At 40.4% G+C, this 22,485-nt stretch overlaps 1 protein-coding gene across 1 annotated transcript; it reads left to right on the top strand.

The window, feature by feature from the left end:
* The first annotated feature begins 402 nt into the window (after window positions 1–402).
* Window positions 403–17,471, top strand: LOC114095365 (zinc finger protein 14-like). The gene is made up of 4 exons (XM_071605885.1): window positions 403–555; window positions 10,040–10,166; window positions 10,347–10,407; window positions 10,979–17,471. The coding sequence occupies exons 1-4, from the start codon at window positions 553–555 to the stop codon at window positions 12,216–12,218; spliced, it is 1,431 nt and encodes a 476-aa protein (XP_071461986.1). The 5' UTR covers window positions 403–552; the 3' UTR covers window positions 12,219–17,471.
* Window positions 17,472–22,485: the final 5,014 nt, after the last annotated feature.

The raw sequence follows: 22,485 nt of genomic DNA, 5'->3' as shown, positions 1-22,485 counted from the left end.
TCACTGTTTGCAGATGCAGACCTGACCTTGGGCTCCTCCAGTCTCAGCGTCCTGGAGTGGCTGTGCTTTGTTTTTGTGTTGAGGTTAAACCCAGGGCCTCCCCATGCTCGGAAAGCACTCTATGGCTGAAGCATAGCTCAGCGCCAGGTGTCACCTCTGTCCCAGAGGCTAAGCCAAGGCTTCCCACCTGGATTAGTTCCCAGCACAGCCGGGAAGCTCCTCCTGGAAAGGGCTGGGGCCAAGAATCTGTCACTCTACCCAATTTCATCCAGTGATTGGATGGTGTTAGCTGTCAGTCATGATGCCGAGGCGGGCCTGGAGGCCATCCATCCGGGTGGCTGGGGGGAACTGTCCAATCAGTGCGCAGAGGGAGGGGAAGGGCGGGCTTCCGCAAGCTCGCGGGCTTTTCTTCCTCACCGACTGGGCTACTCCTGCTCCAGGCCCCTTGTTCTCTGCTCCAGGGACCCAGGTGACTGCGCTGCCCGTGTTCTCGGGGATCTTGGGGACCCGGAGTTTCCTCCAGAGGACGCCAGGTCACCAGAGAAGCCAAAAATGGTGAGTTTGCCGAAGGTAGGCGGTCAGCACCTGCCTTGGGGCCCGGCGGGCGGGTGAGCTGCTGTGTGTCGCGCGGAGTCGCCGCTGTCGGGTGGCCCTGGGCCCTGTCCCCTGGTTCCCTGGGTTTGGAAGGGAGGCTCAGCTCCCAGGTGTCCACTTTGCTCCCTACCTGTGTCCCGCACTCACTTTTCCCAACGTGTAGGAAGCAGGACCATAAATGCACCTTCCTTCTCCCAGTGGAGCTCCCCCCAGTGGAGGTCCTCCAAATTGCAGGCGCCTCCTGCCCTCTAAAAGGCCACCTTCCCTCCACCTCACAGCTCAGCCAGACATTCCTTCTTCCCACTCGGTTCAAATAGACACCGTCTGCTAATTGTCATTATCGCTTAGAAATATTGGAAAGAATCAATCAATCTTCCTTCCCCCCTCCCTTCCTCCCTTCCATGTGTTTTTGGAAGCTGGGCTGGCCTCCAACTTGTGATCCTCCTGCTTCAGCCTCCCCGCCTATCTGGGATTACAGGCTTGTGCCAATGTCCCTGGCAAGAAGAACACTTTTGAAAGCATTTGTTTTCTATTTGTGAATATTATCCTTGAGGGGAAAGAATGATCACTTAACACTTCCTTGTGTTTGGTCAAAATAACTGCTTTAAAGGGAATAAGGGGGTTGTTTATAGATCCCAGGGATATGGAATCCTGGGCTACATCAATCGAGTATAACTGCTCCCTTTTCTGAGAGTCCATGATGTAGAGTCACACCAGTCCTGTAGTTAGGTAAGCACACAGGGTAATAATGATGTAGGGACAAAGGAGGTAAGGCACTAAGGTAGCTGGAAACAGTTTTATCTGGCTTCAGCCAGTCTCAGAGGGCACTGCTTTTGCTGTAATGAATCCATCCATCCCCTGAACCCCGAGTTCAAGTGGTTTCAGAATTTTATTCCCATCATGTAAGGGGAGGGACTCAGAAGTTCACATTGTAATACCGGGACCCCCAAAGAACTCTCAGACCACACAGTCTCATTCCAGTTAAGCCTTTATTGCTGGCCAGTGGCAGACACTCTGCTCTCGAAAGAATGAGATGGTCAGAGTGGTGCCCCTGCCTTCAGTTGGCTCCATATTTAAGCACAAAAACCAGAAAAGGGAAGTTTGGGGGTTCAGGCAACGTAAGCAAGCCTGAAAGTTGTGGTCAGGTAGTGTCCAGTTGGCCCCATAGATCACTCTGTGTTCTTGGGGAATTTTCATGAACAAAAGTATACAAACGGTCCCAGTCATGAGCTTTTTGAGTGTCATGGCTGAGTTCACAAAGTGGAGTCATCATAGTCAAGTTGTCACATCACACACATAAAAGCAGGTTTTTCTTTCTCTGTTCTGGCCAAGTTAACCCTTCAAGGACAGCACCTGAGGAGGGGAGAGATTCTTCTCCCCTTTCTTTCCTCCCCCACCAGCTGTAACCATGGAGCCCAGTTGGTGACTTCTCTGTGAAGCCCAGCTCAAGGCCAGAGGCCTTGTTTGCACATTTTTACAAACTGCTATACTGGATACAAGTGTGTAAAAAACTAGTAAGGGGGAGTCCAGCACCTGGAGTGCTGATTTCTTCCAGACTAGCAGCCCAGTAAAATAGGGCAACACAAAAATAGGAAGTTTATCTACACTGAACTTTTTTGTGGACACTCTTTTGTTGAGAGTCCTAAAATTAGCCATGGTGCAGATTTCTGGAGAAACCCAGTTAATTTTTTTTTTTTGTGTGAAAAAAGGGGATGCTACTATAATAATGTCTGATTCCTTTACTGTCCTTCTTCCCCAGCTGTTTTCAGTATGATTTTCAGAAGGGATCTGGCTATGGTGCCCAGCCTGACCTGAAAGTTGTGATCCTCCTGCCTCAGCTTCCCAATCTGTTGGGTTTAAAGGCATCGACAACCACAGCTACAGAAAATAGTTCATTTTAACCCAAATATTAATTACCATACTAAGGAACATGGATTCAAGTTTCTGTGAATGATGTGTGTGTTCCTCCCTGGAAGAGATTATATCACTTTTTTTTTCTTTCTTCTTTATTTTCTCTTTTTCTTTCTTTCTTTCTTTTTTCTAATATACCAAGGATTGAACCCAGGGGCACTTAAACACTGAGGCACATTCCCAGCCCTTTTTATATTGTATTTTCAGACATGATGTCACTAAGTTCCTGATGGTCTCACTAAGTTGCTGAGTCTGGCTTTGAATTTCGCAATCCTCCTATGTTAGCCTCTCAAGCTGCTGGGATTACAGTTGTGTGCCACTGTGCCTGGTCTCCATGAACTTTTATAAAAGAAACTGTGTATCACTGCATTAACCAATTGCATTGGTAGGAACATCAGTTTGGTGGGGTACAGAAGAAAAAAATAAAATTTCTTCTGTATGTCTGCTATTGCATTCTGAGCTTTGGTAGATTTTGGAGATGTCTGGTAAGGTCAGTGATATATTCTGAGAAGTTTTGAGATTGTGGTGTGATACAGAAATTAAGATGATTGGCTATTGAAGAGCTTAGGATGAGCCCAAGATAATGTTTGCTCTCCATACAGAACCCTGCCTTTCCACCCTCATGGTAGTCTAGTTAGGCAAAGTCAAGTACTCTGAAGGTTCTTTGATGTAGATGCAACTGTATAGAGAACTTGAGTTCACAGCTGTAAAAATCTTGTGCTTTTTCTTTTATCTTCCTTAGGTGTAGACACCATGTCAGATTTCTTGGGCAGAGGTTCCCTTTGGACACCTCCCAGAGTCCCATGTCCTCAGCCACTATCCTCTCCTGGAGCTGCCACAGAGTGCCCACAGCTGCCCTGTGCCTTGCAGGGTGAACAGAATTTCAGGCCGTGGGTCAGCTCCTCCTAGAGGACAGCCTGAGGTGTGGGGTGCAGCCTCTCAGGGAAGCTGCTGGGGGCCCTGGGCTGAGGAATCTCCTGGAAAAGGCCTCATCTAAACAGCTACTTCCTTGGGACCTAGTTTTCCCCAAGCTCTGTTCCCATTCCTTGGAGACAGGTGGACAGTCAGCCTGTGGATGCGGGTGCTGAGGGGCCAGGTCAGCAGTGACTCCTGCCCTTTTAGTCTCTCACAGTGTGAAGGAGCAAAACCTGTCCCAGAGCATAAGGACCACCCACCCCAGGGCAGAGCTGTGCAGACCTGAAAAGCCTCATAGACTGGAGTCGTGGTCCAGGTGCCTGGGAGGGTGATCCTGGATGCTTTCCATGAGCAAGACCAGGAGGTATCATGTCCCAGCTGTCAGGGACCTTCCCTGTCCCTTGAGCCTGACACATCTGTGCTCTCTCAACACCAAAGCTTTCTGTGTATCACTTTGAAATGATGTGCTCACTTATCTGAGGCCCAGGTTTATTTATTCAGAGCCAAATGGGATGGACTATTATTAAAGAGGCAAGAGAGAGGTGGATTAAAATCCAGCTTTTTTTTTTGTTTTGGTTAAAAATCCCAACCTACAGCCAGATACAGTGGTGCACACCTGTGATCCTTCCTGCTCCAGAGGCTGAGACAGGAGTGTTGCAAATTTGAGGACAGCCTTAGCAACTTAGCGAGGCCTTATGCAACCTGGTGAGACTGTGTCTCAAAATAAAATATAAAAATGACTGGGGATGTGGCTCAGTAGTAAAATATCTCTGGGTTTCATCTTGGGGGCATCAAACAAAAAAGAAAAAAGAGAAAAAGAAAAAGGAAACATCTAATTACCTAATTTACCTTTTGCTACCTCTGAGTATGTATAGAAAGTTTGTAAGATTCAAATTTGTCTTTTCATGATTTCAAATTGAAATCCAACTCTAGATTCCAAAATACCACGTAAGATACTGAGAAACTCTGTCTTACATTATTGCTGCAGAATTTGAGTCCAATTCTACAAAAATAGTGGTGGATAAATTTATGAATGTGATTTCATGAAAACTAGTATCTGTCCTTCACAAGGTGATGAATTTGACAAAGGATGAGAGTTTTTCAGTGTTGTTGTCCTAACGTGGCAGGTTCATGTTAACTGTGTGTTTTTTTGTTATCAGGAATGGAACCCAGAGGTGCTTAACCACCAGCCCCTTTTAGATTCTTTATTTTGAGACAGAGTCTTGCTACATCATCTAGGGCCGCTGGGGTTACAGGTGTGCACCATCACACCCGTCTTCATTGTAATTTTTAAGGATAATTTTGGCAATGCCTTGACTACCCAACTGTAATCATTTAATCACTGAATATCAGTGAAAGAGAAAATGACACCTGTTTTCTGCAAAGGAGAGATCCATGTGTCTAAGTAAGGGTGCTGATCCCCTCACCATGTCACCTAATTCCTATTCCCTCCCAACTGCCTCCTCGTAGGGCCACCGCTTTGGGAGCTAGCCTTTTAGCTTATGAAACCTGGGAGTAACATAAATGCTCTTTCTATTCTCTCTGTCATGTACAACATTTTGCGTGGTCTTAGATACAGTTTACTGTTTCCAATTTTTTGAAAACTATTTTTTGTTGTTGCTGTAGTTGGACACAATACCTATTTATTTATTTTTATGTGGTGCTGAGGATCAAACCTAGGGTCTCTCATGTGCTCGGCAAGCACTCTACTGCTGAGCCAGAATCCCAACCCTCCTATTTCCATGTTTAGATATAGTTTTTCTTAAGTTTACCTCCAACATACAATAAACCATGCCCTAAATTTCACAGAATTTGCTGAAAAGCTCAGTGTTTTTTCAGAGAGTTTAGATCATGGGAACATTCAATCTTCTTTGTGAGAAAGTGTGGTGTCTTTCTACTGATTTTGTTGTGTTTTTATGCCTCTAATTGTGTACCTTTTGTATCATAATCGTTTTTATCTCTCATTACATGTATTTTACCAAGCTACTCTCCAGCCCATGAGAATTGGTATTGTAGACTGTTCTTTATTTATTTGCTTACTTATTGAGTGCTGGGAATTGATGCCATGGACATGCTCATGCTTAGTTATCTTCCAGAAATAAATTTCAATTTGTGAGCATCGTTCTGGAGGTGGGCAGGTGTTTTACTGGGGAATAAACCTACAGGCACTCGACCACTGAGCACATCCTCAGCCCTTCTTCTTATTTCTTTCTTTTCTTTTTTTAAAAAATATTTTTTATAGTTGTAGATGGATAGAATACCTTTATTTTATTTATTTTTCTGTGGTGCTGAGGATCATACCCCGTGTCTCACACATGTTAGCAAGTGGTCTGCCACTCAGCTACAGTCCCAGAGCCCCTTTTTATTTTTGATAAAATAAAAATTTTGTCTCACTGAATTTCTGAGTGTCTTGCTATGTTGCTGAGACAGGCCTCAAACTTTTGCCATTTCCCTGCCTTGACCTCCCTAGTGGCTGAAATTACAGGTGCACACCACTCCACCAGCAGTTGGAATGAGTTTTGAAGAGTTATCATCCAATTTCTTTCCAGATGAAAATAGTATTGAAAATCAGTTTTCTTGCTTTTGTTCATACTTTTGAAATTTGTAACTATGACTCTTCCTCTTTGCTTTATTTTTGCATTATTTTGAAAAAGGTATTTAGCATATTAATATTGTTTCTTATGTATACATTTTTAAAACTTCATGGCTTGATAGTTTATTTATTAGATAAACTTTGTTTTTATGAGCAATTTTAGGCTTACATAGTTTATTAGTCAGTGTTCTCTAGAGGAAAAGTATCAAGAGGAAGTATGATTATCAAAGGGGATTCATTAGATTGGCCTACTTGACCCGAAGGTGGATGTCCACAGTGTCCATCTGCAGGCTGGAGAGCTTGAGAAGTAGTAGATGCAGAGTCCCAGAGGCTGAAGCCTCAGAACAAGGGGGATCAATGGTGCTGCCTTAGTCCAGACCAAAGATTCTGGAAACTCACTAGAGAATCACTGGCAGAGTCCACTTTGGGAGAGTGAAGAATTTTGTTCCACCCAAGACACCGTCCTATTGGATGGTGCGGCATAGTTTAAGGAGGTTCTCCAGTTTGGCTCACTATCCCATATGCCAATCATTTGTAGACATACCCTCATGGACACATCCAGAAGCTCATTAATCATTGGCATCTTTTAATCCAATCAAGGTGACAATTAAATGTGCCTTTACACATAGTATCAAATACCCCTTTTCTCCAGCTGATAGTCTCCACTGTTTTCAACATATTGCATTGGTGTAGGGTGTTTGTTAGTTACTAAACCCGTGTTGAACATTTGATAAAGAGAATGGATGAAGCAACATTTAGGATAAGCCAAAGTTCATGCTTTACTTTAGGGTTCCTCTTCCTTGTGATGTGATTGTGTGTGTCACGTCGTATACAAGATAATGTCATACAGAAGAGTTTCACTGCTCATCACTCCTGTTCATCACTCCTCCTCATTCCTTCCTCCCTCTCTGCTCCCTAAGTCCCTGACACCCATCAGTTCTGCTAGTGCATCTATAATGTTGTCTTTTCCAGAATGTTCTTGACTTGGAATCTTACTGCACTTGGCCATTTCAAACTGGCTTCTCTCACTTACCTGTCTGCCTTTAAGGGTGCTGTATCTTTCCAGGCTGAGAGCTCATTTTCTGGGTGATGCTCTTTGGTGTGGTTAAACTGCAGCTTGTCCATTCAGTATTGAAAGGTGCATCTTCCTTGCATCTAGCTTTGGGCCGTTCTGGATATGGCTGCTGTAGTCACTGCAGTGAGGGTTCCTGTGCCCATAATTTTCACATCATTTGCATAGACACCTGGAGTGTGATGAGTTAATTGTACAGTTTTTTGCATTTATGATTCAATTTTGCATTTATGATTATGAGCATCATTCATAGTCTTCTTTTCTATTTAATACTTTTCTTTATCTATTTAATTTGGATAATATGGTAACTTATGCTTCCGGAAGACTTAGGAGGTGTTAACTCAGCTTTTATGTTCTGGAAAAAAAGTAGAAAACTGGTGGCAGTTCTTATGTGCCTCATGGAAGCCCGTTTGAGATGTCAGAGCCTTGCCTTGCCTTTTTGGGAAGTAATTAGTTTATTGAGTCTGTTTTTTTCAGCAGCCATGGGCTCATCTGTTTTGTGTATTTCCCCTTGTGTGTAAGTTGTAGGAGATTGTCTCTCTCAAAGAAATGGTCCAGTTTCTGCAGTTGTCTAATTTGTGTCAAGCAGGTTTATGATAATCTTGAAGTCCCAATGCATTGTTGATGATGACATTTTTAAATCTGTTAGTAGGTTTTCAGTCCTCGATGCTTTTTTGTTTAATGTTATTGTATATTTTACAGTTTTATTTCTTTCTTGTTATGTGGCAGTGAGGATTGAACCCAGTTTCTCCCAAGCACTAGGCAAGCCACAACCCCAGACCCTGTCCTCTGTATTCTTAGCCTTATGTCAGTTAATCAGTGATGCTTATGTTCATGAATAACTTGATTTGCAGACTGCAGATTTCCAAATTGTGGTTTCATCAACACCTCCTCTGTTACCTCCCTGGGGTTAATTTAGGTTTACCTTGTTGTTCTTTCTCTGGTTTTCTGAAGTGGCAGTTTCATTGGTTGCTTTTAGCTCTTCTTTTCTGAAATGTGTGTTGGATGACTTAGATACCAATACAGCGCCACCTCTGGTGTTCTCTATGAATTTCCTATGATGGACTTTTACATTTTTTTCTTTCAAAATGGTTACCTTTTCTCTTGAGTCACGTCTTTGTCCTGTGTCTGTTCAGAGCCCTGTGTTTCATGTCCCCTTCCCTGGAGGCCTTGTAGCTTCTTCTGATCTGATTTCTGCTTTAGCTCTCATGTTCTTTGAGCATACATGGGATTTCACTGGCGGTGCACTTGTAGGGGTATGGTTTATGTCCTGTAGAGTGTTGCTGTGATCCTGAGACCTCAGTGTGCTTCCCGTTTGGTTGAAGGTCCATGAAGCCCTCCTGTCTGCATCATTGTCCTGACAGAGTTGGGCTGACGTCTCTGAAGGTAATTTTGGATTCTTTGTTGTTTGGGGTGGTTCTGTATGTTTTCAGTCTTTGAGTATGCTTCTGTGTAAGTGGCAGGGACATTTCCTTTTTGTCTGTCCTTCACGGTGCAGACATCATAGCATGCTTACAGATGTGAATGGTGGCCTCTTTCACACCCAGACTGTGTGGGATAGTTCAGAATTCTGGGCTACAAACTTGTTGCTTTACCACACTGTGGAAGAGCTTCTGCCTTAGGTTTGTTTGCACCACCATTGCTACAGGCACAATGAATCTGTTTCACCACAGACAACCATTGCATATGTTGCCCAACCTTGATCAAAATGTCCTTGAGCAGAACATTGGTATGTGTCTCATGACTGTATATTATGGTAGTGATTCGGCTGCTGTTAAGAAGAGTTTGACAATCATTGGACATTCATTGTTGCAGTGAGACTTAGAAAAGTAGTGCCTGCTGTTTATTAAGAAGATTGTTTTGAGAGTTATAAAACTTTGTAAGGCTGTTGTTTGGACAAGGTGACATTTTTTTTTTTTTAGAGAGAGAGGAGAATTTTTTTAATATTTATTTTTTAGTATTCGGTGGACACAACATCTTTGTTTGTATGTGGTGCTGAGGATCAAACCCCGGCCGCACGCATGCCAGGCAAGCATGCTACCGCTTGAGCCACATCTCCAGCCCTTGGTGACATTTTTGGGTCATTGAGTTATTTCTAAGACACGGGCCATCTTTCCACTTACCCCATTCTGCTTTGACAGTAACCACAAGAAATTATCAAATTGTTGTGTTTATTAATAAATAAATTAATCAAATAGAGAACTCATGTTTGTTTTGGTCCTTTAATAGTAAGCTAGTTGACTAAATTTGTTCTGGAGTAGAGCACCTGCAAACTTCTATTTGTTCTTAGTGTAATCACACAGAATGAGCTCAATCTCCAGTTAACACATTGTGACCACCTGTGTGAAATATTGTCTAAATGTTGTCTATGAAGGAATCTCCTTAGTGACCCCATGCCCAGAGGGTGGGAGTGGGGGCTGGTTCTAGGCATTTCTTTAAGTATGGAACAATAGACTTTCAGAGGAAACAAGACATCAGTAAATACCATGTTGCCTATATTAACCTTGTAGGTACTGGCAGCCACTGTAGTTGGCAGAATCTCTCTCAAATGCTTAGTTTCATGATTCCTGCATTTTTCTATTCATCACCTTTCTTTTCTAAAGAGAAGTCCTATCAGAAGTGTTTATATTAGCTCTGTACCACACAGGACATTTCTAGGACATGTAATAGAGGTGCAACCATTAAAGAAGTTAGGAGTGTTCTGGGAGTCTGTCTTACTTCCTGTGAACTCACCAAAGGAAGGGTATAAATCACTATGATGTTTGCCTTCTGAGTATCCAATTTCTAGTGTTGGAATGGGTGTAAGAAATTGAGTGCAGTAAAGAGTTGATGGACCAAATCATGGAATTAATCAGGAGGCCAGGGAATCATGTGAACATCATGCATGTTGAGTGCAGATTTCTCATGCTGTCATTCTCTCCTGGCCTCCACTATACATTTGTGGTATATTTTAGATCTCAGTGACCTTTGAGGATGTGGCTGTGAACTTCACCAAGGAGGAGTGGGCTTTTCTGGATGCTTCCCAGAAGAACCTTTACAGAGATGTGATGCTGGAAGTCCTCAGAAACCTGGCTTCTATAGGTAATCATGTTGGTTTTAAAATTAATCAAATAGAGAACTCATATTTATTTTGGTCATTTATATAGAAGGTGAAAAGGAAATCAGTTGGTGAATTATTGAAGCATAAATGGCACCTACAATTTGGCAAAGCATTTCTAGCTCCTAAATATTCATAAAGATTGTTATGTTCTCTCATTTTAGGAAACAAGTGGGAAGACAGGACCACTGAAGATCAGATTGAAAGCTCTGGAAGCAACCTAAGGTAACTGTTCTCACAAGAGGAATTTGTGAGGGAATCTGAGAACTGTCATAAAATTTTTAAAGCAATCCAACCGAAGAAGTATGCATAATGTGAAATGTATTTATTCTTATAATATTTTTTTAACCAGAAATATATACTTATCTGTAACAGGTATTCAGTCTTTTCAAAGTATTTGACATGCAAAAAGTAGTATGAAATTGCATATGTGAATATCAGTATGTGAATAATAGCCAGAGAAGGTGTGTTGCAAAGGATTGTTTCCTTTCAATCTCTTTATTTTCAGGCAACCTTAACAAGTCAGAAAATCTAGCCTTTACCTGATGTTGGTAGAAATGTAAAGACCTATAAATAAATAGAAAATTGTGAATGAGTTAGGTATCAATTATGTGCTGGTCACTTCTTCTTCAAAGAAGTCCTATGGTAAACTTCAAACTTTCCCCACAGAATAGTGTGGGGAAAGCTTCAAATTGATTCCAATTCTTAATGAAACAAAGAAAAATTTTAATAGAGTAAATCCATGTGACTTCATTATGTGTGCAAAAGATTTCATATGTCCTTCATTCCTTCATAGGCACATCACATCTCACTCTGGACAGAAATACTATAAGCATGAGGAATGTGAAGAGAAGCCATGTGAATTTAAACAATATAGGAAATCTGTGGTTTCTCTCAAAAGTGTTCACCCACAAATGTTGTTCCAAACTGGAGATAGACCACATGAAAATACAGTATGTGGCAAAGTCATCAGTTGTTCCAGTGACATTCAAAGACATGAAGAAACTCATACTGGGAGGCAACCCTATGAATGTCAACAATGTGGTGAAGCCTCTTCTTCTCTCCCAGGTGTTCAAAGACACATGATAACACACAGTGGAGGTAAACCTTTTCAATGTGAGGTATGTGGGAAAGCCTTTCATTTCTCCTCTTTATTTAGAAGAGATGAAAGAACTCATTCTGGAGAGAAACTCTATGAATGTAAACAAGATGGTCGAACCTTTATTTCACACACAAGTCTTCAAAAGCACAGGATCACACACACGGGGAATGCACATTTCAAATGTAAGGTATGTGGGAAAGACTTTGCTTATCCCAGATTACTTAGAAGACATCAGAAAACACATACTGGAGAGAAGCCCTATGAATGTAAGCACTGTGGCAAAGCCTTTGGTAGATCTGGTGACCTTCATGTACATGAAAGAACTCACACTGGAGAGAAGCCCTATGAATGTACGCAGTGTGGCAAAGCCTTTGCTACATCCCGTCAGCTTCATACACATGGAAGAACACATACTGGAGAGAAGCCTTATGAATGCAAACAATGTGGAAAAGCCTTTGCTGCATCCCATCAGCTTCATGCACATGGAAGAACACATACTGGAGAGAAGCCTTATGAATGTAAGCAGTGTGGAAAAGCCTTTGCTAGTTCTAGTTACCTTAATATTCATGGAAGAACACACACTGGAGAGAAGCCCTATGAATGTAAGCAGTGTGGAAAAGCCTTTGCTAGATCTAGTCACCTTCGGATTCATGGAAGAACACACACTGGAGAGAAGCCCTATGAATGTAAGCAGTGTGGCAAAGCCTTTGCTACATCCCATCAGCTTCAGATTCATGGAAGAACACACACTGGAGAGAAGCCCTATGAATGTAAGCAGTGTGGAAAAGCCTTTGCTAGTTCTAGTTACGTTCAGATTCATGGAAGAACACACACTGGCGAGAAGCCCTATGAATGTCAACAATGTGGAAAAGCCTACACTACTGCCTTTTACCTTCGGATACATAAACACACTCATACTGGAGAGAAGCCCTAAGAATGTAAGCAGTGTGGCAAAGCCTTTGCTAGATCCAATGACATTCACAGACATGGAAGAATGTATACTGGAGAAAAGCCCAATGAATGTCAACAACGTGGAGAAGCCTTTGCCACATCTTGTCTGCTTCACACATGTGAAAGAACACATACTGCATAGAAATCGTATGCATGAAAACAATTGGTAAACTCTTTTGTTATTACTGTTTCACTCATATACATGTAGGAAGTTTACTGGAGAAAAATCCTTTGAATGTGAAATATGGTAAATCAATATTTCATGTCATCCTCAAAGACAAGAGAGGCTCACAGTGCTGAAAATGTGTGTGTGTGTGTGTGTGTGTGTGAGATAGAGATCGATCATCAATCGATCCACTGGGGATTTAGTCTGGTGGTGCTCTATCAATGAGCTGCATTCCAGTTCCTTTTTACTTTTTATTTTGAGACAGGGACTTTCTTAGGGTCTTCCTAAGGTGCTGAGGCTAGCCTCCAACATTGATTCTTCAGAATCAGCCTCTCGAGTCTCAGGAATTAAAGGCATACACCACCACATTCAACTAAATAACTCTTCAAATGTGAAAAATATCACAAATCATTCCATTTTCCCTGTTGCCTTCAAAGCCATTTCACTCACATTGAAAAACAAACCCTCTGAGTTTGGGGGATTTGCTACATTCTGTCAGCTTCGTTTCCTTTCTTATATATGAAAATACTCATGCAGAGAAGCCCTGTGAATGTGAGAAATGTGGGAAATCTTCTAGTTTTCTCATTTTTTTCCCTAAGGACTGGGAATATCGTTTTGGAATAAAAAGAATAAATCCTATGCAAGTAAGATATATAAAGGGTTCAGCCATTCTAGTTTTGTTCAGTTGTATGAAAGGAGTCATACTGTAGAAAATGCTGAGGATAAGCCATGTGGGGCAATATTCAGATTTCGGAGTTTTCTCCAAAGGCATAAAAGAATTCACATCTGTGAAAATCCTTTTTCTATCTTTAAAAATTGCAGTAACACTTTCAACTTTCCAGTTCCCTTTGAACAGCATTTAGAAATCACACTGCAGAAAAGCCCTGTATGTAGAAATGTGGTGAGAACTTTGCTTGTATCAGATCCATTTGAACTTGTTCAGACTTGGGGAAAATTTTATTTTATTTCATTTTATTTATTTATTTTGAGAAAACCAGTGTAGGTGTGTGCCTTCATTTCTTCTTCTTTTTTTTTTAAATCTATTCAGAGGTAACAAAACTGCACCCTGGGTTGGAGAGGAGCATTGCATCAGCATGAAGATTTGAAAGCAGTATGTTTTTCTGGGTTAAATCTCTCTTATTGTTAGATTCCATTTTCCTGTATTTTAAGTCTTTTGAGTCTAATGTTTCATTACATATTGTGTATGTTAGTTTAGGCCTCTCCACTCCAGCCTTTGGTACAGACTGGTGAAATGGCTCTTCTGAACTTCTTTCCTCTCTTTCTTTGTTCAGATTTCACCCAGGAGTGCTCTACCACTGAGTTTCTCCACAATCCTTTTAATTGTTATTTTTTGAGATGGGGTGAGGCTGGCAGCTGGGACCATAGGGATGTGTCTGTGTACCCTGCAGCTGGCCTCTTCCTTTTCCTTGATTGCTTATTGATCTATTGATGACTCTGGGACCATCACACTTGTCACTTGTGCTTGTTCTAAGGCTCATGTATTGTGCTGTATGTAGGCACATTAAAGAGCATTATAAAATAATATCATTTGTGTATATTGTTTGGAGAGGCACTTTCTCAAAATATATTTTGCCCTATACTTGAGTTGCTTTCTCTTTTCTTTTCCCAGTTCTGGGGACCAAATCCTGCCTTGTGCATGCTAGGCAGGCATTCTAGCACTGAACGCTCCGTGGCTCAGGTGGTGAGTTTGCTGCTGCTGTGAGTGTGGACCCCACTGATAACCACATCAGCAGATGCAGCTCTGCAGGTGTTTCCTCCACAATTGCAGCTGATGTCTTCCTTCTTAAAGGTCTTTTATACCAGTGAATTTTTTTAAAAAAAAACTACATGCAGTTTAGGTTTTCTCCCCATGAATAATACTTAGGTGAAATATGCAGAAAACCCAGGCTTGATTTCTCTCTGTGTTTAGAGTACCTCAGTAGCCCTGGGAAAATTGTGTGATGGTTTTCTTAATACACACTGCATGACCAAAGGCTTGATAAGGAGCATCCCAGTCTGATGTCCTAATACAGCGGCACTCTCTTCTCCACCAAATAATCTTAAATAAATTCTCAAGAGACCTTCACCATAATTTTCTTTCAACAGAATGTCAGGAAAAGATTTTGCAAAGATCTCAATGTGGGTTATAACACAGACTTCTGCTTTTGTGGCAAAGCTTGGAAGACCTCTGAGAAATCTTAAAATTGGTACACACAGCACTTTGTGTGAACTAATCAAAACAAACAAACAAACAAACAAACAAAAACGCCTTTATGTATACCCCTACAAAAAATATAAACCTCCATCCCTGTCCCACTGGATGTAAATAAAGATCAATGAAATTCAAAGCAGTGATCCAAAAAATTTTGTGATACCCCTGAGAACCCTGCAGCTAATCAATGTGCTCCTGGAACATTCCTTGGGTGTCTAGCCTCATGTGCCCTACATCACTAATAAAGCTACAGCCTCCAATCAGGTGATATTGTGCAGTACTTGCTGTGGAGAGGGCTGTTTGTGCTCAGGCTAAAGGATTCAGTTACTTGTCCTAAGGATTCAAAGCCTCCTGAGCAAAACCTCACCCACAAGCTATTCAGGTGTCATGGATCTTGTGTGATCATTGGTACGAGTTCCTTACATACTTGTGTCCAAATATTGAAGTTTGCCAACATGCCAAAGATGGGTTGATTGTCACTGCTATCTCTGTTGCAGCCATTTGCTGTGTCTCAGTGCTCATTTGGAAAGGAAGGCCAAAAGAGTGTGCTGTGGCCCTTTTGTTTTTGATAAATACAGCCTAAGCCATCCAGTAAAACTTCATTAAAAGATAGTTTTGAACGCTTCCCAGGATTTCCAAAAACTTTCTTTGCAGCTAATGAGTCAGTGTGGCAATTTCCTAGTTTTACATTTTTGATTTAGTAGAAATATTGCATAGAGTTGTGTGAGCACTTGATGCAGTCTGGACTTCTTTGTAATAAATCCATTTGCCAAAGGCAGTAGTTGCAGGCTTGTTCCTGGGCAGTGTGAGGGACTGGAGTGAATGCAACTGTCCTGGGGTGTGGGCATTGTTTGTAGGAGTTCATTCTTGGTGAGTACATCAGTTTAGGAATCAGACTCCTAGGAGGGCTACAGAATCTCCTGACAGGACCTGCCTGTCCCTTTTGGACAATAGTGTTGTCATGTGAGCTGGCAGGCGGATGGTTACCTTCTGATGGATTTGGGTTTGTAGCTGAGCAAGTAGTGAGAATGTACAATGATTAAATGAGAATTAAAATATTCTTTGTCATACCAAAGACATAATTTGGGGGCCAAACATAATAACAAGTAACCTCTTGGACCTTGAATCACATATTTTCCTTCATGTATGCATTTTCTTACAAACTTTTGTAGTGTGATGCTTATGTGGAACAAACTGAGATAAACATGGAGAGGTTTATTTAATGGTACAGTGTACTAGAAGTTTTAAAGACTTGCAGCAGGGTTAGATTCCACTATTGTAAAAATTTTATGAAAGACTCTGCAATTCTCAAAATTCTTGAGAATCCTCAGGTGCTGTGGCATACACCTGAAATACCAGTGGCTCAAGATTCTGAGGCAGGAGGATTGTGATTTTTTTTTCACTTTTTTTAAAGAGAGAGAATTTTTTTAATATTCATTTTTTAGTTTTCAGTGGACACAACATATTTTATTTTTATGTGGTGCTGAGGATTGAGCCGAGCACCCCACGCATGCCAGGTGAGCATGCTACAATTTGAGCCACATCCCCAGCCCATCTTTTCATTTTTCTTAAAAATTTATATATATATAAATATAAATTTTTTTCCTCAGAATCAAACCCAGTGCCTCACACATGCTAGGCACATTGTCAACCACTGAGCCACAACCTTAGCCCAAGGGTTCTGATTTGTAAGGTGGTCTCCCTGGATAACAAGGCGTAAAGAACTCAGTGAGACCCTGTCTCTAAGAAGTAACTCAAATAATAAATAAAAAAGAAGGCTGGGAGGTGGCTGAGTGGTTGAGTGCCACTGAGTTTGATTCACAGTACCCCCAAGAAAAATGCATTATGAACCAAGTTTTAATAAACCGTATGATGGGTGGATGGCCTTGTCCATAATATTGTTTTCTTCTTTGAATTCTCAGGCATGGTTTACTAATTCAGGAACTCTCTAAATTCACCAATTCAATAAAAGCAAGTGTATGGTTTTAAAAAATAATAATATAGCAAGGTCCATGAGGGGCCGCTTCCTGCTCTGGGAACCTCAGTAATTGGTAGTCATCACAAGTGGCCATAATGTCCTTATCATAAAGAGTTTGTGAAAGCTGCTATTGTGCAGGAGTCTCTGAAGGTGCTAAAAGTGCCTGTCTTTTCAGATCCTTTTGGTGGAGGAATTCCTTATGGAGGTCTGTGATTTAGAGATGATGTCCTTGGGGAGCTCAAGTGAAACTGATAAGTGAAGAACACATTGCCACATGGTCCAGGGCAGCCTAAAAGGTGTCAGATTTTCTTGTCTTCAAGGAGTGTGTCAAGCAACCTTGGAGGAGGATGTCAGGAATTTACGATGTGCTCCTGCAAAAACGTCTCTGCTCAGGTCATTTGTGAAAAGCTGATGAGTAGTCTGAAAATTTATTTGGTCCTATTAGTGATAAGGACAATTTGCATTAGAATGCTATTGAAATAGAGAAAACAGAAAATATTAGCCAATTCTGAGGCCAAAATATATACCAGTTGTGATTAAATAGGATCAGTAATTTTCATTATATTTGGTATTGGGTATGGATACTTACAGACAGGAACAGATCATCAAAGTAGCAGTAAGCTACCGAAGGCAAATGTTGAGATAGAGAATATCTGTGTTTCTGTGGTTGGTATTTTATTTTTTTCCTCTGTGATTATCAGTGACTGTGTTTAAACATTTCAGGATGCCCAGATAGAACTCTAATTTTTCCATATTTAATGAATTAGAAAATGTTAGACTATTAAATATTCTGAGAAGCACATCAGATTTTATAGGAATTTTTAGTTTCCATATACCTTGTTTTAACATATCAAAAAATATATGAAGTGATTTAATTAGAGACTGATGGTGTTTATTTATTTATTTTTGTTACTGGGGATTGCTGCAGCAAGTGTGGCCAAGCTAGCAGGTTCTGGCAAGGTTTGATGGGACATTGGAAGAAATAAAGAGTCACACATGCAGAAGATACAACATCTGGGATCGGGTGAACCACTGCTTTATGATGGAGCAGCAGGTCTAAAGAATTATACTAGGGGGGCTGGGGATGTGGCTCAAGTGGTAGCGCGCTCACCTGGCATGTGGGGGGCACTAGGTTTGATCCTCAGCACCACATATAAATAAAATAGAAGATGTTATGTCCACCAAAAACTAAAAATATAAATGAACAAATATTAAAAATTATCTCTCTTAAAAAAAAAAAAGAAAAAAAGAATGACACCAGCAATCTTTATTGTATATCTTTCATTGATCATATTAAAGACTATGCAAGCATTATTCTTTGTATTTATGAAAGTTACACAGTTAGCAACAGTATGCAGCTATTTCCTCCGTTACATTCTACAGTTGGAATGTGCAATGTTAAGAGCACTGTGCAGCTCTCAAGAAAGTCCATCCTTTAAAGTTACTTTAAAGCATCCTTTAAAGCAGCGGAACTGGTGAAACATTGTGGTTGACTTAGCAAGGAACTTTGTGCCTGAGAATAAGGTCATAGCTGAAAAGTCTCCCACAACAGAGTCTCCCCCATGGAGAGCATTGCCATAGCAACCGGGCATCCTATACTTTTGCATAGAAACTTTTCCAGTCACCAAGCATGCCACTGCCATTACGTCATTAGAGACCTCCATCTCAGACACTTGTCTCCCAATCACTGTCCTGGTCTCCACAGGGGATTGAACCCAAGGCTGCTTTACCACTGAGCTACACCCTCACCAAGGCTCCCCCTCTTTTTTTCTTTCTTGAGACAGTGGTAGACTCTGTTGCCCAGGCTGACCTCACACTCATCTAAAACTAGAGCAATGTGGTCTCTGAACCTTTACCCCAATGGCAGTCACATTTGCTGGGAACTCAGCTGAAGTGGTTCAATTAAAGTAATGACTTTGGAATTCTATAGGATGTGACTACTGTTTCCAACCCATTCTACCAGGGCTGGTAGAAATTTGCAAGTCCATTTTTATGTCTCCAGATCATAAGAAAAAATATTTTTTCAAGTTTTCACAGATGTACCAATATCACACAGACCCTAAGTACTTGGTTTTTAGGACAGGGATTATGGGAAATTCGTTGGAATTGTGTGGATCCATCCTGCCTTCTTCTGCTTTGTCTTCCCTGTTTTCCCTCTGACTCATTATAGTACAAGGGGTTCTTAACCACTAAGCCACATCCCCAGTTTCTATTTCATCCCCATGACAGTAGAATGCATACACACACACACACACACACACACACACACACACACAGACACACACTAACACACTTTGGTATATCATACTTGGATGGGATATCATTTCTCATTTTTCTGAGTGTACATGTTGCAGAATCATATTAGTCATATAGTCAAATATACACATACAGTAAAGATGTCTGTTTCAATCTACTTCTGTCTATCCTATTCCCACATCCCTCTCCCCTCCCTCCCATCACTTCCCTCAACTTAATGTAAGGTAAAGTATTCTGCCCCAGTGCTCCCGCCCTCCTGAATTAGCATCAGCATAATAGAGAAAACATTTGTCTTTGGTTTTGCGAGACTGGCTTATTTCATTTAACATGATATTCTCCAACTCCAACCATTTACTAGAAAATGCCACAATTTTAGCCTACTTTCAAACTGACTAATATTCCATTGATCATATATACCACATATTCGTTATCCATTCATCTTTCGAGAACCACCTAGGTTGGTCCATAGTCTAGCTATTGCAGATTGAGCTGCTATAAACATTGATGTGACTGCTGAGGAGTCATACATGTGAAAATATTTTTTTTAAAAGTTGCTAAGCAGGAGAAAATATTTTACATTACATATTTAATTATCTCATAGTATTCAAAGTATAAAAGGAACTCTAGTGACTCCATAATAAAATGATCAACAAATTAAAAAATGCATTCTGAATTGTGAACCCCTCAGATATTTCTGCTACTCTTTATGGTGTTTTCTGAGAATGATTTTCAAAATGCTAATTGTTACTTATTGCTCCTAGTCATCTGGAAGTTTCTAGAGAAAGGGCGCCCCTTTCCTGCACTAGGCATAAGTTCCAGTGGTTTTGCTAACTTCTGTTGTTGGAAGCATTGCTTCTCTCTCAACTCAATTATAGGTACCAAAGGGGAAAATTAAACAAACTACCGATAGACTCAATAATATTTGAGCACTTTCTGAGCCCTGACCTACCCTTGTTCACCCCAGTAATAATTCCAGGCCTTCCAGTTGTTTTCAGAAGTAGTTTCTCCATGTACTGAGCATCTAAAATTAGTGACTTCTGTTCCAGGGAGTATATCCTAAACATCCAATTTCTATAAGCAACAGAGACTGAGCATGTGCAAATATTCATACATTACAAATAGTTGGATTAGCATTGTTTGCAACTGCTTCCAAAAACTAAAATTTGCAGCAGTCCTGTTAAATATGTGTTAGAAACCACAGATTCCTGTTTCACCAAAGAAAATACAATACACTCTTCTTCTAGCTACTTGACAGCCTGGAATATAACACACTTGCCTCAGAAATTTAATGCATCAAATGAAAACTTTCCTTCACCCTATGCAGTCTTGTCAGAATGCCTATGATAAAAATCTGAAAAATAGGGGCTGGGGTTCTAGCTCAGTTATAGAGTGCTTCCCTAGCACATGGGAGGCACTGTGTTCAAGCATCAGAAGCACATAAAAACAAATAAATAAAATAAAAGTTATTTGTCTATCTATGACTAGTAAATAAATAAGTAAAATATTTAGAAGTAAAAAATAAAAATCTGAAAGATAGTAGGTACTCCAGAGCATATGAGCATGGATATAAAGATTCACTTGTAAAAATGCTGGTGAGAATATAAATTGAATAAAGGTATTTTTGAAAATGGTATTAAGGTTCTTCAATAAGTTAAAATAAAAATGTCATATGATTCAGTAGTAGTAATTCTGGGTATGTATCTAAAAAAATTGGAGTCATTAGATCATAGAAAAGACTACATTTATATTTTCATTGTAGTAATTTTCACAGAACCTGGTAAAAGAACTGAAGTACGTTTAAGGTAAATGGTAGTTGGGCATAGTGCCACATACCTGTATTCCCAGCAGCTTGGGAGGGTGAGAGGAGAATCATGAATTTAGAGCCAGTCTCAGCAACGTATCAGCCAGGCACTAAGCAAATCAATGAGATCTTGTCTGTAAATAAAATATAAAAAAGGAGCTGGTGATGTAGCTCAGTGGTTGACTAGCTCTGATTTCAACACACAGCATAATAAATAAATAAATAGGCTCAACACATTGACCCTATGCTTTATCTTCCAAGAAGCAATTTACTTGCACCCTTTCTGGATTAACTGGACAGGACTTGCTACATTCTTTAACAAACTATTATCTGCAGGAGAAATGCAGTTTCAAAATAATGTTTGTAAGAGGAACACAAGTTACACTAAAGGGGAGACTTTTGTGACCTTGTTAAAGACCAGATTCTGGAACTCAGGGAAATAAAGATAATTTCTACTAACCATAAACTCTGAAAGAGTTTATGATTAAGAATTCAATTATAAATCATGAACATAAGGCTAATTAACCTAAAGTTTTCATGGCAGTGGATACTTGAGAGTTTGATATGATCCTGCTGTCAGTCCAAAGTCAAGAAGTGTACCTGGGCAGGATTCTTTAGAATCTTTTTTTAGATCTCTAATAAAATTGGAGAGAAAGAGAGCCATGCTCTTCTCTTTACAGAGTGGACACATTCTCTCTCTTTAAAGTGTCACCTTTTCTTCCTTCACATCACTTCTAATAAACTCATTGTGTCTGCTTTTTTCTCATGTGAAATGCTCACAAAGAGAAAGCAAAATCTATAAACTGTCATCCAGCTCTTGGAGGAAAAATTAGAAATATTGCATCCATTTGAAATATAGCATAAAATAGTTGATAAGGCAAAGAGGGAATGCTGGCATTAAGATTGTGAACAGAGCTGAGTGCAATGCTGCACTCCTGTAATCCCAGGGTCCTGGAAGGCTGAAGCAGAAGGACCATGAGTTCCATGCCAGCTTCAGCAAGGGAGAAGTGCTAAGCAAATCAGTGCAACCTCTTTCTTTAAATAAAATACAAAATACTGCTGGGGATTTGGCTCAGGGGTCGAGTGAGCCAATAAGTTCTAGAATGACTTGTTATCCTGTGACAATTAATTGACCCACTATAGGCTGGAACTGAAGATTCAATCACAAGTTCCACAGAAGTCATATGGAAAAGAGCTGGTGTATTATAGATAGTGTAGTTAAGTTGTTCCTGCACCCTCTGTCTGATAGGGCCACAGCATGGGGGATGCTGTGGCAGAGCTACACCATTTGGAAAATGAAACTATGGGGAGGGTTAAATGTATTGTTTATGACACTCTTGATATGGATAATAGGGTATACATCAATCAATAATGAAAGTACATGTTGACGGAAATGGCAGGAAAATTCCCCAAATGAGACTAAAGATGCAATTAAGACATGCCTGGAGATGTGTTTTAATGTCTCTCAGGATACAAACAATAGTGTTATTCCTCAAACATTTATGAAGAAAATATTACAGATCTCAAGGTTCTTGAGAAAAACTTAACAATTTGCACTAAGCCCCACATTCTAAATCTACAATCTGTGCAACATACATTTCCCCCCACTAACAGGCCCTCCTTTGCCTTACACAGTAATTCATGATAAAAATGGGAAACACATTGTTAATATTAATGGTAAATGGGTTGTGTTGAAGAGCCTGCTCTTTTGTTAAAGATTACAAAGACATAAGAATAGTTGTATTTTGAAAAAGTATCAAAGAAACTATTAAAGGAAGCAGTTAATTAGGTCACATGAAAAAGAAAATTACCTTTGAAGTTAAAAATAGAATAATAT

Source organism: Marmota flaviventris, chromosome 20 (assembly GCF_047511675.1).
Source record: "Marmota flaviventris isolate mMarFla1 chromosome 20, mMarFla1.hap1, whole genome shotgun sequence".
Lineage (NCBI taxonomy): Eukaryota > Metazoa > Chordata > Mammalia > Rodentia > Sciuridae > Marmota > Marmota flaviventris.
The sequence above is the reverse complement of the archived record's forward strand: the minus strand, read 5'-3'. Positions and strand labels throughout refer to the sequence as shown.